At 48.2% G+C, this 15940-nt stretch overlaps 1 protein-coding gene across 1 annotated transcript in view; it reads right to left on the bottom strand.

Annotated features, from left to right (window-relative positions):
* Positions 1-8689, bottom strand: part of SCEL (sciellin) — a 241197-nt gene extending 232508 nt beyond the window's left edge. The window contains exons 1-2 of the mRNA XM_029603190.1: positions 8546-8689; positions 1226-1415 (exon numbers count right to left, since the gene is read on the bottom strand). Of these exons, the coding sequence (XP_029459050.1) occupies positions 1226-1415; positions 8546-8689 (334 nt within the window). The remainder of the gene's footprint in view (positions 1-1225; positions 1416-8545) is intronic.
* Between the last annotated feature and the right edge of the window lie 7251 nt (positions 8690-15940).

The raw sequence follows: 15940 nt of genomic DNA, 5'->3' as shown, positions 1-15940 counted from the left end.
ACAGATGAAGTCAGAGACCTCTTTTATTTATTTATTATTTATTTATTTATTTATTAAAGGCTTTTATATACCGACTTTCTTGATACAAATCAAATCAAATCAACTCAGTTTACATCGAACTAAGCAGTAACTATAACCAACCAATCAACAAGAGATATATTAAGAGGAGCATAAAAGTTACATTATAACAAGGAAGCCTTAACTGGGAGTGGGAAAAAAAGAGAGGGAGAACAAGATAAATTACTATATACAATGGAGTATGGGAGGTATTATTGCAAAGGTATTACAAGTCTCTCTCTCTTTCCCTCTCATACTGATTACCCTGTTGTACTATCCATTATTAATGTATCAGTACGTTATTTATACTGTGGACTTGAACCCGATGTTTGGTGGCATTCGTACAGTATCGTTCTGTTCATTAATTGCATGTTTATCACAGCTCGGTCTGGTAAATGGTGTTCTACCAGCTACAGTTTTGCAAGGAAAGACACATAGTAGGAAAGGAGCTTCCCTGCAAAGTCTGACAGTATAGAAAGAATGTACTTGTCTGTCTGTAACAAAGAAAACTACCAAGACAGGTTTTTCAAGGCTTGGGTGGGGATCCTGGTGTTTTGAGATATTTAGCTTTGAAACCGTAGCTAAGCTCAAACCACTTGCCGGAATAAAAGCCTTATCTTTGTATATTTTGCTATTGTATTTCATTTAGATTTAATACATGAGTCACATAAGAAAAACTAAGCGAGCTGCAGATTAGTGCCAACTTGCTCACGTTTCTCACTTTCTTTACATCCTTGGATTTATATATTCCTTCTTTTTTCATGTCTTTGAAAAGATTCTTAGAAGACAAAGAAATGCATGACTTTGCTTCATGACAATCTGGCTGTCTCTATATTAATGAAATCTCTGCAGATATTTTAATTTTAGCTGTCCTTGCTCTTAGCAAATCTAATCCTATACGGACCAGTTTACTTAGTCACTTGTCTTTAAGGGTGGGGGTGAGCGTTCATTTAAAATGCTACCTAAGTTTTACACTACAACTAGAGATTGTGCTTCACACCACAGAGCATTTCTACTTCTCTGGTGGGAATCTCTGTGAAAAATGACTGTTAAAACCTGTAAGCACGTAAACACACCTTCTGATTACATAATGCTACATAATATAACCTTAAAACCATGCATTTTGCACATACTTTAGCAGTAATTTAAAGAAAAAGCTCCCGCTTACCTTTTTGGTTGTAGACAGCCTGATCCCTGCAGATGACAGTGCAGCGATTCTCAGGGTGGCCACCTGGGAGTAAGGTGTAGCAGTATCGATTGCCCTCAAAGAGCCTGCCTACAAACCAGCTCAGAGGCTTCTCCCTCACAGCAGGTGACTCACTCAGGGAGGAGGCAGAAGGTGTGGAAAAGGGTGTCACCTACAAATGCCAATCCAATTCAGATCTCACTGTATTTCAAGATACGCTTGCATTCTTCACATAGCTTAGCCCAGAGACTGGTTTCACAGGCGCAGACAAAAAAAAAAAAGTTCTCGTGTGTTTTCTTTTTGTGGATGGAAATCGCCACGGATCAGATATGATTTCTAGTGAATGCTGCATCTGTGGGCAGCAGGGTTGGTGCAAGAGCACTTGGCACTCTGGGCAATCCTTTGGTCATGTACCCCTTCCCCCAACTTTCCTACTGACAGCAGCTCCAGTACAACGCTCCCTCCTATGGTGGCACCGCCTCCAGCACAGTGCTCCCTTCTCTGGCAGTACCGGCTCTGGCACAGCACCCCTCTGAGCCTCACGCTGGCAGGATTGTGCCACCCCTAAAATTTTGGCGCTTTAGGCAACCACATAGCTTACCTAGAGGGAGCACTGACCCTTGTAGGCAGCCTCTTTCACATCTTGTGAAAGTATTGAATAAAAGTGGCCCAGAGGTACACAGAAATTAAATGTATGTATGACTACTTCTCTTCAGCAGTCAAAAAGACTTGTAGTATAGGCAAGTGCCAGCCAAACTTCTCCACGTTTTGAGGCATGCACATCCAGTCTAGATTCTAACCTTCTTTTTCCTGTACAGGTCTTACATGAGCAGACAATGTCAGTAAGGAAACATCTTCTAATTGTTTTCTTTTTCTTTACTCAATGACTACCTCCTGCCCCTGTGGACTTCCAGCTCATTCAGAATCTGCCCCAGTTAGGACGATGGTGCTATCTGCTATGAGCCTTCATTCGAGGTCACCCAAGAAAGGGGAAGAGGATTCTGTCAGTATTATCTCACCTCTCTGTAACTCAGCCATTGTAGCAATGATCCTCAAGAGCGAGCCACAGACCATGGCTTCCTTCAGAAAGCAGTCTGCATGTATATTGAATTCCAGCCATGGGTATCACTGTTATGTAATTGCTGGGAAGTCTTCTCTCTTATAGTGGTAAATGCTGCCTTTATAATATTCCCAGCCTCTTCCATCCTGATAAGCAGAAGTCAGGTTCAGCATTGACCGTAGGTCTCCCATGTATAGGAACATAAAGCACTGCCAGTAGGCCATAGAGCCATCCTAACATATTTATTTAAGGCCACCAAGCAGATTTCTCTTTGGACCAAGTCAGCATTTGAAACAGGATCCCCATAGGTGGAAACCAACGCACTTCTCCAATTCTGCTACATTGCCCAGAATGCTTCCTTTACTTTACAGTAAATATGCCCCTATTTTTTTTTTTAAATAATTTAAGGAATAAAAGAAAATCAGTTTTCTAAAAGTCTAATTCCACTGCCAGATCTGCAAGTATTACTGCCATGAATTCAATGACACTGCATCTGCTCCTCTTGAAGCTGAGCATTCAAAAGTAGTGCCATTTGTTTTATACTGTTTCAATTATAATATTCCAGGCAGTATAATCCTTCTGCTCTATATTGCTAGCAGAATCTATTGTTTGTTTCTGAACCAAGAAGAAACTTCAAGAATAGGAAGCTGACTGACTATCCTGCTGTCCATGGTGAACATCTGTTACAGGTAACTTTAATTGCTGTAACCCACCTCTAGTCCTTGGAAAATGTTGGGATACAAATGTAAAATAAAATGAAAAAGAACAAAGAAGAAACTTCAAGAGCAAAAGAAGAGCAAGCTTCATTTAGAAGGTTAGCAAAGGTTAGCTATAGGGTTCAAGTTAGTGTTAGCCAACTCTGGTTGCACAACACAGTGAAAGATTTGACTTCCATTCATGTTCCAGCCTGAATGCTGTGCAAGCAACTTTGATATGTGTACAAAAGCAATAAAATATGTTTTGATTTTTTTCCAATTTTCTTTTTTCTCCTAGCTACACATTATCTGCAAATACATAAAAAGATAAGTTGGGCCTAACTGCAAAATTGTGCACACACTTTTTTTTTTAATTCTTTATTTTCAAAATTTTAAACATTTTTAGTCAAGCTGACATTTACAGAAATAAGACAACAAAACAGGAAACAGAAATATATGTATCACCATAAAAAGGAAAACAATACAAAATGTGCTGTCGATGAGACCTCAATAGGGGACAGGGTCTGAAATGCTAAGAGAAATATAAAGGAAACAAGCTCACTAATAACTTTTTTTACTCCAACAATATCATGGATACCAATGGAGATGCTAAACTGGGTACAGTCAAGGGTCTTTCTCTATTCTGCAAAACTCCTTCTAACTGATCTGGATCAAATAAAAAGTTGAATGATACATTTACAGGGAACTTGAAGAAGAAATGTCGCACCTATATCAATTACATGGGGTTTTTTTTAACATAAAAACTTTCTGGCTCAGTTGAGTCACCTTGGTGACATCAAGAAATATAGCTAGTTGTTGGCCCAAAAAACGTTTGAAAGAAACATGAAAAAAACAATTCGATAGTCCAAATTTTATCAGGCTCTAGAGCATATACAACAAGCAGAGTAGCACAACTTGAAATTTCAATTTAAGAATCCTGGAGTATAGCTGTTAAATTACCTATAGGTGTTGCACTGGAGGTAGACCCTTGGACTGGTGCAGGATTGGTACGGCCCTCTGGTCAGACCCAGAGAACACCTGCCACCAGGAGGCGGAGCACACAAGGAAACAGAGGCTAGCTGGAGCTGGAAACAGAGGCTAGCTGGAGCTTTGCCAATAACAGTCCGGGGTTTCCTCAGGTTGAGCCCTTGGGTACCTGGACTTAGGTGGGCCTCAGATGGTCTCCTGGAGAGAAAGCAGAGGGGTGTGCCCACCACGAGCAAGGGTGCGCGGCTGATGTGGAGGTGATGGACTAGACTCGAACTGGAAGCTCCGGAGACCTAAGGGAGGTGACAGTTCAGGAAGGTCCTCCGGGTGAGACAGGCAGTGCCTGCGGGTCTAGTCAGGTGAAGGCCACGGGTGGATTCCAAGCAGGTTGGTCTGGTAGCCTCAGTAGACCAGAAAAGGGTGTCCAAGTGAAGCGCAAGGGTCAGAGCTAGAGTATCAGTCCAGAAGTGGTCAGCCAAAGCAGGTGTCAATACCAAGGTCAGTCCAAGCGTAGACAAGGCAAGCGAGGGTCAGTTCCAGGCGGCAGACAAGAGAATGGTCAGGCAGGCAGAGGTCCGTACCAGAGATTAATCCGAGGAGGTACTACCTGAGTAGGATACAGGAACACACAGAGACTCAGGAACAAGGAGACACTGGAACACAGGGTTAGGCAAACTTAGAACACCACTGTGTCGACCCGATTGCCAAGGCGAGGTCCTGGGGGACAGGACCTCGCTTACATACTGGAGTTAGGTGACGTCATCGGGTTGCATTGCGGAGCAGGTTCCCTCTCTTGGCCCTTTAAAGGGCTGGGCGGTTCAAGCGTGTGAGCACCTAGGGGTGGGGCTGGCGCCAAAGAGGAAGCCACGCCCCGGCGTGGAGCTAGGCCCGAAGAGGAGGGCCTAGGGGACGCAGCCATGGGACGCTGTGAATGGGTGGTGCTGGCACCTGCAGCAGGAAAGGACAACCTGCTAGTGCAGGAGCAATGTGAGCAGGCCCAGGCGCAAGCCTAGAGCGGACGGGACGCGCAACAGTAACCCCCCTTCTAGGCCTCCCCCTTACCGGTCAGTGTTTTTCTGGGTGGTCTCGATGGAAGTCCTGGAGCAGGGTTTTATCAAGAATATAGTGGGAGGGCTCCCAAGAGTTTTCTTCCCGGCCGAAGCCCTCCCTCAACAGGAGGTACTCCAATGGTCTCGACGGCGTCGGACATCCAGGACTTCCTTGAATTGTAAAGTGTTTTCAGGTTCTGCTGCATGTTGTGTAGGTGGAGGAGGTCTTCGGGAAGGCCAGGATAGGACCAAAGTTTAAGTATCGACACGTGGAACATGTTGTGAATTCCCATGGAAGCTGGGAGTTGGAGCTGGTAGGTGACTGCCCCGACACGTCGAAGGATGGGAAATGGACCAATAAATTTAGGGGCTAGCCATTGGGAAGGCAATCATAGCCGGATATGCTTAGTACTCAGCCAGGCTTTCTGTCCAGGTTGGAACAGAGGCGCGGTCCGACGATGGGTGTCTTTGAAATGTTTGGCCCGGTCAGCTGCTTGACAGATCCATTCCTTTACTTGGTTCCAGAGCCGGCATATGGTTTGTGCTGTAGATTGGGCTTCAGGTGAGGGTACACTGAGTGGAACTGGCAGGGGTAGGTATGGATGAAGACTACTGCAAAGGGTAAAACGTCTGTGGCAGAGGCAATATGGGTGTTATGGGATAGTTCTGCCCATGGCAGGATGTCAGCCCAGTTATCTTGCTGGTCATTGTCATATGATCGCAGGAAGGTTTTCAAAGAGTAATTAGTCCTTTCGGCCTGGCCATTTGCTTGTGGATGATAGGCTAATGTTAAGTTTAACGTAATATTGAACTTTTTACAGAGAGACCTCCAATATTTAGCAGCAAATTGAAGGCCACGATCAAAGACGATTTCTTGTGGTAGACCATGTAGATGAAATACGTAGGCTAAGAAGAGTCGAGCTAGCTCAGGAGCCGATGGGAGTCCAGGTAAGGAGACAAAGTGGGCCATTTTTGAGAAGCGGTCAATGATGACCCAGCTTACAGTATTTCCTTTTAAAGGAGTCAGATCCATGATAAAATCTGTGGAGAGACTTGACCAGGGCTCGGTGGGTGCAGGAAGTGGTTGAAGAAGTCCCCATGGGTAGCCAGTCAGGGGATTTTGCTGAGCGCAAACCAGACAGGAGTCCACATATTCACGGGAGTCCTTTATCATCCCAGGTCACCAATAGTGCCTTCGGAGCATCTCGAGAGTCCAGGCTCGGCCAGGGTAGCCGGCCAGCTTGGAGTCATGAGCCCAACGGAGCATACGCTCACGGAGAAGGCGGGGGACCACTGTCTTCTCGGCTGGTACCGTGGTGGTGGTGACTGCAATAGATATGCAAGCTGGATCAATAATGTGCCTGGGAGTCTCGGGTGTGTCTTCTGGCTCGACAGAGCAAGAGAGCGCATCCACACAGAGATTTTTTGCCACTGGGCAATAGCGGAGCTCGAAGTTGAAGCACTCAAAAACAGGGCCCAGTGGGTTTGTCTTGGGTTAAGTAACTGATCCTCCTTTAGGTGTTCCAGATTTTTATGATCAGTAAGTATTGTGAATTTGGATTGTGCCCCTTCAAGCCAGGGACGCCATTCCCTGAGGGCAAGTTTCACTACTAGGAGTTCACGGTCCCCTATGGTATAATTTTGTTCCGTGGAAGAGAATTTATGTGAATAGAAGGAACATGGTATTAGAGTTCCCTTGGTGGAGTATTGATTTAAAACCACTCCAGTTCCAATGGCGGATGCGTAGACTTCGACGATGAAGGGGCGGATAGGATCCAGGTGATGAGGCACAGGCTAGTACAGAAGGTCTCCTTTAAGGCGTGGAAAGCTGATTGGGCCTTGGGACTCCACACTCAAAGGTCACATCCCTTCCTAGTCATGGCGGTGAGTGGAGCAGCCAGCATGGAGTAATTGGCAATGAAGTTTCAATGGTAATTTGTGAATCCAAGGAATCTTTGTAGGGCTCGGAGGCCCACTGGTTGAGGCCAATCTCGAATACCCTGGAGTTTGTCGGGGTCCATGGTAAACCCACGGTTGGAGATGATGTAGCGTAAGAATGGGAGACTGGGTTGTTCAAAAATGCACTTCTCCAATTTAGCATAGAGATGATGTTCTCGGAGGCATTAAAGTACTGTTTGAATGTGGGGGCAATGAGACTTCAGGTCTTTGGAGAAGATTAATATATCGTCTAGATATACTACAACGAATGAGTACAAAAGGTCCCAGAAAATCTCGTTCATTAGCTGCTGGAAGACTGCAGGGGCGTTGCAAAGTCCGAAGGGCATGACTACATACTCGTGGTGACCGCCTCTTCTGTTGAAGGCGGTTTTCCAGATGTTTTCCGGTTGAATCTATACTAGGTTATATGCTCCCCGGAGATACAATTTAGTAAAAATTTGTGCGCCCTGTAGGTGGTCGAACAGTTCACTAATAAGTGGCAGTGGGTACCTGTCCTTACGGGTTACTGCGTTCAAAATTCTGTAGTCTATGCATGGTCTTAGACTGCCATCCTTCTTCTTTACAAAGAAGAACCCAGTGCCTGCCGGAGAATTAGAGGGCCTTATGAAGCCTTTGGCCAAATTTTCCTTGATGTATGTTGACATCGCTTGGGTTTCTGGGAGTGAAAGTAGATAGGTTCTGCCCCTGGGAGGCATGGTTCCAGGTAGAATTCTATGGGGCAGTTAAACTCTCGGAGTGGAGGCAGGATATCAGGGTTATGTTTGGAGAACACATCTTGAAATTCCGAGTATGAGGCAGGTAACCCAGGAAGGGTTGTAGAGCTTAGAACTGTCACAGATAGAGACACTTGCCGTAAACAGTGTGTTTAACAATGAGGGCCCCACTGGGTGAGTTGCACGGATTGCCAGTCGAAGTGGGGTGCATGTAACTGGAGCCAAGGAAGTCCAAGGACTACGGGGTGTGTTGATCATTACAAGATTAGGAGGGTGATCTCCTCGTCATGGAGAGTCCCAACGGTGAGATGAATGGCCATGGTACGGTGAGTGATACGATCGGGGAGAGGTTCTCCTTGAATTGAGGTGATATGGAGTGGTATCTCCAGAGGGTGGACTGGTATTTGAAGGAGCTTGACAATCTCTTCCATAATGAAATTTCCACTCACCCCAGTGTCCACGAGGGTGGTGGTAGTGAAAGGACATGACTCCCTAAGGAGGTAGATAGGCAGCAACAGTTGAGGGCCAGAAACTGTAGCACCCAAGCTTGGGACCCCTGCCGGGCTCAGGCTTTGGAGTTTCCCAGACGCACAGGGCAAGTCTGGAGAAGGTGTCCGGAGTCACCACAATATAGGCAGAGACCCGATTTTCTGTGTCGGAGACGTTCTTCTGGGGTCAGGTGGCCGTGGTTGATTTGCATAGGCTCCTCGGGAGATTGAGGAGCCGCTGGTAAGGCCTTCAACTGAGGACTCTCCGAATGGAGTGATCGCAGGGCAGGAGGTCGAAGAACCCTTACCCTCCTGATGACGTTGTCAAAAGCAATAGTCGATTCTACTGACCAGGGAGATCAGGTCTTCCAGAGATACGGGGATCTCGCAGGCGGCCAGTTCGTCCTTAAGGGCTGGAGACAGTCCCTCGAGGTAGAGTGCCCCCAGGCAGTCTTCTTGCCAACATAACTCAGTAGCTAGAGTTCTAAACTCCATGGAATATTCAGCGAGCAAGTGCGAGCCTTGACAGAGATGGAGTAGATGGTGGCCAGCAACCGCCTGTCAGCCTGGGTCCTCAAAGGTATGTCAAAAGACAGAGATGAACTGAGGGAGCTGGTGAAGGATTGCGTTAGATGCTCCCAGAGTGGGGAAGCCCATGCAGGGCCTTCCCCTCAAGATGCAAGAGGAAGAATGTGATTTTTGTTACCTCATCGGGAAATAGCAAGGGTTGCAGTGAGAACTGCATATAACATTAGTTTATGAAGCCTCAACAGAGGCGAGGATCCCCATTGAAACGGGGTGGAGCTGGGAGGGCCAGCGGTGCCAGTGAGGGTGAGGTATGGGCAAGAGCCCCTAGGTTGAACATGGCAGATTCCTCCAATTGAGAATGCATCTTTTCCAAGGAGGAAGCCAACGCTTCCTTGATCCGTTGTTGTTTTCGGACATTATTGACCAGACCAAGGATGGCCTGCAAGGCAGGAGACTCCACCGAGTCCATGGCCTTGGCCACCTGTTGCGCTGGAGGTGGACCCTTGGCCTGGTGCAGGATTGGTACGGCCCTCTGGTCAGACCCAGAGAGCGCCTGCCACCATGAGGCAGAGCACACAAGGAGAGGCTAGCTGGAACTTCCCCAATAACAGTCCGGAGTTTCCGCAGGTTTAGCTCTTGGGAACCCGGACTGCCTGGACTTAGGTGGGCTTCGGATGGTCTCCCAGAGAGATAGTGGAGGAATGTGCCCACCACGAGCAAGGGTGAGCGGCTGATGTGGAGGTGATGGACTAGACCCGAACTAGAAGCTCCAGAGACCTCAGGGAGGTAACAGTTCAGAAAGGTCATCCAGGCGAGACAGGCAGCACCTGCGGGTCTAGTCAGGTGAAGGCCACGGGTGGATTCCAAGCAGGTTGGTCTGGTAGCCTCAGTAGGCCAGAAGAGGGTGTCCAAGTGAAGCACAAGGGTCAGAGCCAGAGTATCAGTCCAGAAGTGGTCAGCCAAAGCAGGTGTGAATACCAAAGTCAGTCTGAGCGTAGTCAAGGCAAGAGAGGGTCAGTTCCAGGTGGCAGATGAAGGGAATGGTCAGGCAAGCAGTGGTCAGTTCCAGGCAGCAGACAAGAGAATGGTCAGGCAGGCAGAGGTCAGTACCAGAGATCAGTCGGAGGTACTACCTGAGTAGGATACAGGAACACACGGAGACTCAGGAACAAGGAGACACTGGAACAAGGAAACGCTGGAAAACAGGGTTAGGCAAACTTAGAACACCACGGTGTCGACCCGATTGCCAAGGCGAGGACCTGGGAGACTGGACCTCACTTATATACTGGAGTTAGGTGACGTCATCTAACTTCGCTGCGGAGCTGGTTCCCGCTCTTGGCCCTTTAAAGGGCCAGGTTTTCTGTACACGCGCGCCTAGGGCCGGGGCTGGCACTGGAGAGGAAGCCATGCCCTGACGTGGAGCTAGGCCCAAAGTGGAGGGCATAGGTGATGCCGTGGATGGGTGGTGCTGGCAGCGGCAGCGGGAAAGGAAGACCCGAGACCTGCTAGCCCAGGAGCAAGGTGAGCAGGCCCAGGCGCAGGCTTAGCGCGGACGGGGCGCGCAACAATAGGATTAGATTGAGAAGGAGGGCTACTAGATGATAAAGCTTCCTGTCTAGAGGGTAAATAAAAGACTTCAGTGATAGGTGGAATTGAAGATTGAGGAACTTTAAGAACCTCAATATAAAACTTCCTAAGCAATTCAATAAAAGAAATAGTGGGAGATTTAGGAAAATTTAATATTCTCAAATGTAATTTCTTAGAATTATGCTCTAAAGCTTCTAATCTTCGTTGGCAAAATTCCTGACCTTTAATCAAAGCCACATCACTTTTACCCAATGACATTCTGTTTGCTTTTTTGACTGCTGCAGCACACTGAGCTGTTGATTTCAAAGTATTATCCACTATGATGCCTAGATCTTTTTCCTAGGTGGTAGCTCCTAATATGGAACTTAACATCGTGTAACTGCAGCAAGGGTTATTTTTCCCTATATGCAACACCTTGCACTTGTCCACATTAAATTTCATCTGCCATTTGGATGCCCAATCTTCCAGTCTCGCAAGGTCCTCCTGCAATGTATCACAATCCACTTGTGATTTAACTACTCTAAATAATTTTGTATCATCTGCAGATTTGATAACCTCACTCATCGTATTCCTTTCCAGATCATTTATAAATATATTGAAAAGCACCGGTCCATGTACAGATCCCTGAAGCACTCCACTGTTTACCTTTTTATACTAAGAAAATTGACCATTTAATCCTACTCTCTGTTTCCTGTCTCTTAACCAGTTTGTATCTGGACCGGATTCAGGTGAGAACCTGATTAGGGCACAGACTCTAGTCCAGGTGGCAAATGGAGATCAGGACTGAGGGAGATGGAATTCCTGTGAGAAGCGGCAGGAGAACTCATTCCAAGCTGAACCAGCACTGAAGGGGTGATGGAGCTGAGTGGTTGCATAAATCTCTGAATGGTAGGTTGGAACAAAGAGGAAGAAACTGAAGGATATGGAGGGGGAGATCAAGCAGTTTCCTTTCTCTTCTTCCCCATTAGACCAGAAGGGGGAGCAAACTGAAGAAATGTCAAAGGAGAGAATGCTTACTTTTAAAAATTCTTACGAGAAATGGCAGCAAATCAACAGACAAGGAACTTCACAAGATTTCACAAAGCCGCACACCCCTTTGTAGCACGCAGCTTTGGCTGCATACCGGCAGCAGCTCCGTGCCACTGAAGTCAGGAATTTAAATGCCCTCCTGGAATTCCGGGTAGATGACATCAGACAGCCAGGACAACCAGGGAGAACCACCGTGGGGCAAAGATGAAGGTAGCAACTCCAGAGCAGCTCAGGTCTCCAAGCTGGTAGGTCAAGCAGCTCTCTTCTCTGCTGTCCCGATTTGCGCCACTAAAGACAGGAATTTAAAGGCCCTTCCTGGTGTCCTGGGTAGATGACATTAAATACCTAGGATGACCAGGGAGAAGAACCACCATGGGGCAAAGATGAAGGAAGCAACTCCGGAGCAATTCAGGGCTCCAAGCTGGTAGGTCAAGCAGCTCTCTCCTCTGCTATCCCAAACTGCACTGCTGAAGTCAGAAATTGAAAGGCTCCCTCCTGGCGTCCCGGGTATATGACATCAGATGCCCAGGACAACCAGGGAGAACCACTGTGGGGCAAAGATGAAGGAAGCAATTCCAGAGCAGTTCAGGGCTCCAAGCAGCTCTTTCCTCTGCTGTCCCCGTGCACATACTTTTTAAAGAGATATAAAACAACATGATTCTGAAGCACAAGGTACCCACATAAATTGTGTTTGACTACAGGAATGTGCAGCTAAAATGTACAGTACTTTACCTATTTCAAAATGATGGTACAAGTTATGTTCATTCATCAGCATGCCAGTTAAGAGCATTCTTTTTGAAAATTTAAGCTGAGCACACATCAGTGGTTCCCAAACCTGTCCTGGGGACCACCAGCCTGTAGGGCTTTCAGGTTGCCTGCAAAGAATATGCATGGGATAGATTTGCATGTATTTCCCCAACTGAATGCAAATTTATCTCATGCATATTAACAAGTAGATTTTCAACATGCTGTGTGCGCTAAAACTGGGAGATAGACATGTGGCCGGGCCATTAGGCCCTGTCCTGGGGAAACTGCGCGCGGAACTTATGTCTGCTCCTTAGAGTGGACTGGGAGGGAACTGGGAAAAAGGCAAATTGTATAGCCACACGAAATTTCAAAAATCCCCACCCTGCACGCAGAAGAGACCATCCACCCGCACATGTGCACGTGGATATTAAAATCTGGCACACATGTGCGTGCAGGAACCGGATTTTATAACATGAGTGTGCCGATGTACTCATGTTATAAAATAGCCGTGTCCATGTGCACACGCCGGGAATCACGCACACATGGATGCGCGGACTTTTTTTTTTTTTTTTTTTTTAACTCTACCCCTAATTGAGCATATCCTGAAAACCTGATTGGCTGAGGGTAACCCAGGACAGGTTTGGGAACCACTGATATAGATTCATAATAGGCCACTAAGTCTCCCCTCTCACACCTTTCCTCCCTCCCAGAATGCGTCTTTTTCAAATCAGTCAGATTCATGCATGTTCTGAACTTGTGTGGTGCACAGTTTTAGGTAGATGAAAATCCACTTATGCAAAGTCAGCCAATCTCCATGTGTATCTCCTTTTATAATGTGTATAGGTCATCTGGACTAAAAACTTTAGAAAAGTTATCCCATAACATCAGTAGCAGGATCTTCAGCCACACTACCAATATCATTTCTACTTCCCCGGCACCACAGGAGAAAGTCAGCAGCACTTCGCCAGCAAGCCCATTCCCATGCCTCCTGCTGCCAGCCTATTTCACAGTGCGCCCCTTTCAAAAAGAAAATCAGAACAAAAATGGGCTTCCCTGCCACAGGCCCAGAACCACCCTGCACTTGGCAGCACTTCCAACAGTCACATCTCTAGGCCGTAACAGGCCCTAAACCCCGCCTCTGCAAGCCAGCTCCAGCAGCAGCACCTAGTGGCAAAGGACATTCATCGGCATCTCCATGGAGGCAGTGGGTATTTGTATTTGCCCATGGGGAGGATAAGGGGGAGGGAGGTTGTTTGAAATGGGAGGGGGATAATGGAAAAGTGATGGGGGAATTTTGTGAAATGGGAGAGGTGGAGGAATAAGAGAAATGGATGTGTAAAATGGGAGAGGCTGAGAGGATAAGGGAAAGAGGAGACGAATTGTGGTGTGGAACAGGGGAGAGGCGAAATATGTTGGGTGCAGAGAATTGATTTGCAGCTGCTAAAAGCATCTTTGTTTCTTTGGTCCATGGCACGGAGAACTGATTTTGGCCGCCATAAGAACTTTAGTCTCTCTGACTCATGAAAAGCTAGGCTGCAGGCGCCATTTCGCCCCTTGTCCACGCCGCGACCGGAGACCTGCGCGACCGGCGCCGGAGCCCCACCGGGGGAAGGTCAGGTCAGTACACGGCCTCCCCACCCGGGGGACCCCAACGCCAGCCGCGTGCGCCGAGGCCCAAAGCCATAGGAGGAAACGCGGCGAAAAACGAATAAAACAAACCCGCGAAACGTGACAAGGCCCGCCCTCAACCAGAAGCCAGCCAACCAGCTACAGCCCGGCTGGGCTTTAAAGCTAGGCTGCAGGCGCCATTTCGCCCCTTGTCCACGCCGCGACCGGAGACCTGCGCGACCGGCGCCGGAGCCCCACCGGGGGAAGGTCAGGTCAGTACACGGCCTCCCCACCCGGGGGACCCCAACGCCAGCCGCGTGCGCCGAGGCCCAAAGCCATAGGAGGAAACGCGGCGAAAAACGAATAAAACAAACCCGCGAAACGCGACAAGGCCCGCCCTCAACCAGAAGCCAGCCAACCAGCTACAGCCCGGCTGGGCTTTAAAGCTAGGCTGCAGGCGCCATTTCGCCCCTTGTCCACGCCGCGACCGGAGACCTGCGCGACCGGCGCCGGAGCCCCACCGGGGGAAGGTCAGGTCAGTACACGGCCTCCCCACCCGGGGGACCCCAACGCCAGCCGCGTGCGCCGAGGCCCAAAGCCATAGGAGGAAACGCGGCGAAAAACGAATAAAACAAACCCGCGAAACGCGACAAGGCCCGCCCTCAACCAGAAGCCAGCCAACCAGCTACAGCCCGGCTAGGCTTTAACTGCACACCCTACTAGGCGTCACGCGCCGAGCGTCGCGCGCCGAAGGAGCACGACAAAGGGGCCTGCCCCTTTGTGTGCCCCTTCGTGCGCACCTGAATAGCAGCAGAACCACGATTCTCGTATTGGCAGCCATTATACTCCTCCTGCCCCACCATCCCACGATACTCCCTCAGCCCAGGTCGGCCTCCCTGCGCAGTCAGCGTCGGCCCCTGGAATCTCGCAACTAAGGGGCCATAGAAGCAACCGTCGCTACTTTCCATCAACTACCCCACCCTCTCCTTATAAGCGCTAACCCATTCCAGCTTCTATCCTTTACCCAGCCACTCCAGCATTCATCCAGTCACCCCAGCATCCAGCCTCTCCAGCATCCAGCATTCATCCAGCCTCTCCAGCATCCAGCATTCATTCAGTCACCCCAGCATCCAGCCTCTCCAGCATCCAGCCTCTCCAGCATCCAGCATTCATCCAGTCACCCCAGCATCCAGCCTCTCCAGCATCCAGCATTCATCCAGCCTCCCCAGCATCCAGCCTCTCCAGCATCCAGCCTCTCCAGCATCCAGCATTCATCCAGCCTCTCCAGCATCCAGCATTCATTCAGTCACCCCAGCATCCAGCCTCTCCAGCATCCAGCCTCTCCAGCATCCAGCATTCATCCAGCCTCCCCAGCATCCAGCCTCTCCAGCATCAAGCCTCTCCAGCATCCAGCATTCATCCAGCCTCTCCAGCATCCAGCATTCATTCAGTCACCCCAGCATCCAGCCTCTCCAGCATCCAGCATTCATCCAGCCACTCCAGCATCCAGCATCAACCTACATCCAAAAAAGACATTAACATGCTACAAACCTTCTCCATTCCGATTATCCCTCGCTCAATCCCCACCAGAGCTAACGCACCATTACTCAATCTACGCTCAAAGAGATCTCTGATTCCAATCATGATCTCCCCAATAACACAATTCCTAGGTCTATCCTTAATAACCTTAAGCCTTCTAAACTCACAGTCACTCTCAAAAAAATCTCACTTGCTCAACGACCATCTCCTAGACTCTCAACCGGACATTTGTGCCATTACCGAAACATGGCTGAAAAACACTGATACAGCCATAATCAACCAACTACCAATACAACAATATGACATCTTCTCTATCCCCAGACCTAAAAAAAGAGGGGGTGGAATAATGTTAATCACAAAAAAAGAATTAAGACTAACTCAACAAGCCTTCAAATCTACGACTAAATTAGAAATCGGATTATTCAAATCCTCCCAACTCCAAATCTGCCTTATTTACGCCCCCCCAGGGCTCCTAGAAGCCGACCCCTCTCCACTCATCGAAATTATAGCCAAACATATCGACTCCATCTTACCCGCTATCATTTTAGGAGATTTCAACATCCATGTTGATTCTCCCTCCCCATCTTCCAATTGCGAAGCCCTACTTTCCTCCTTCCAGGCTATGGGATTCAATCAAATCATAAATAATCCCACCCACAAGGCTGGCCACACGCTTGACCTGATATTCACTAATGAAACCATCTCGCC

Source organism: Rhinatrema bivittatum, chromosome 5 (assembly GCF_901001135.1).
Source record: "Rhinatrema bivittatum chromosome 5, aRhiBiv1.1, whole genome shotgun sequence".
Classification (NCBI taxonomy): Eukaryota; Metazoa; Chordata; class Amphibia; order Gymnophiona; family Rhinatrematidae; genus Rhinatrema; species Rhinatrema bivittatum.
The sequence above is the reverse complement of the archived record's forward strand: the minus strand, read 5'-3'. Positions and strand labels throughout refer to the sequence as shown.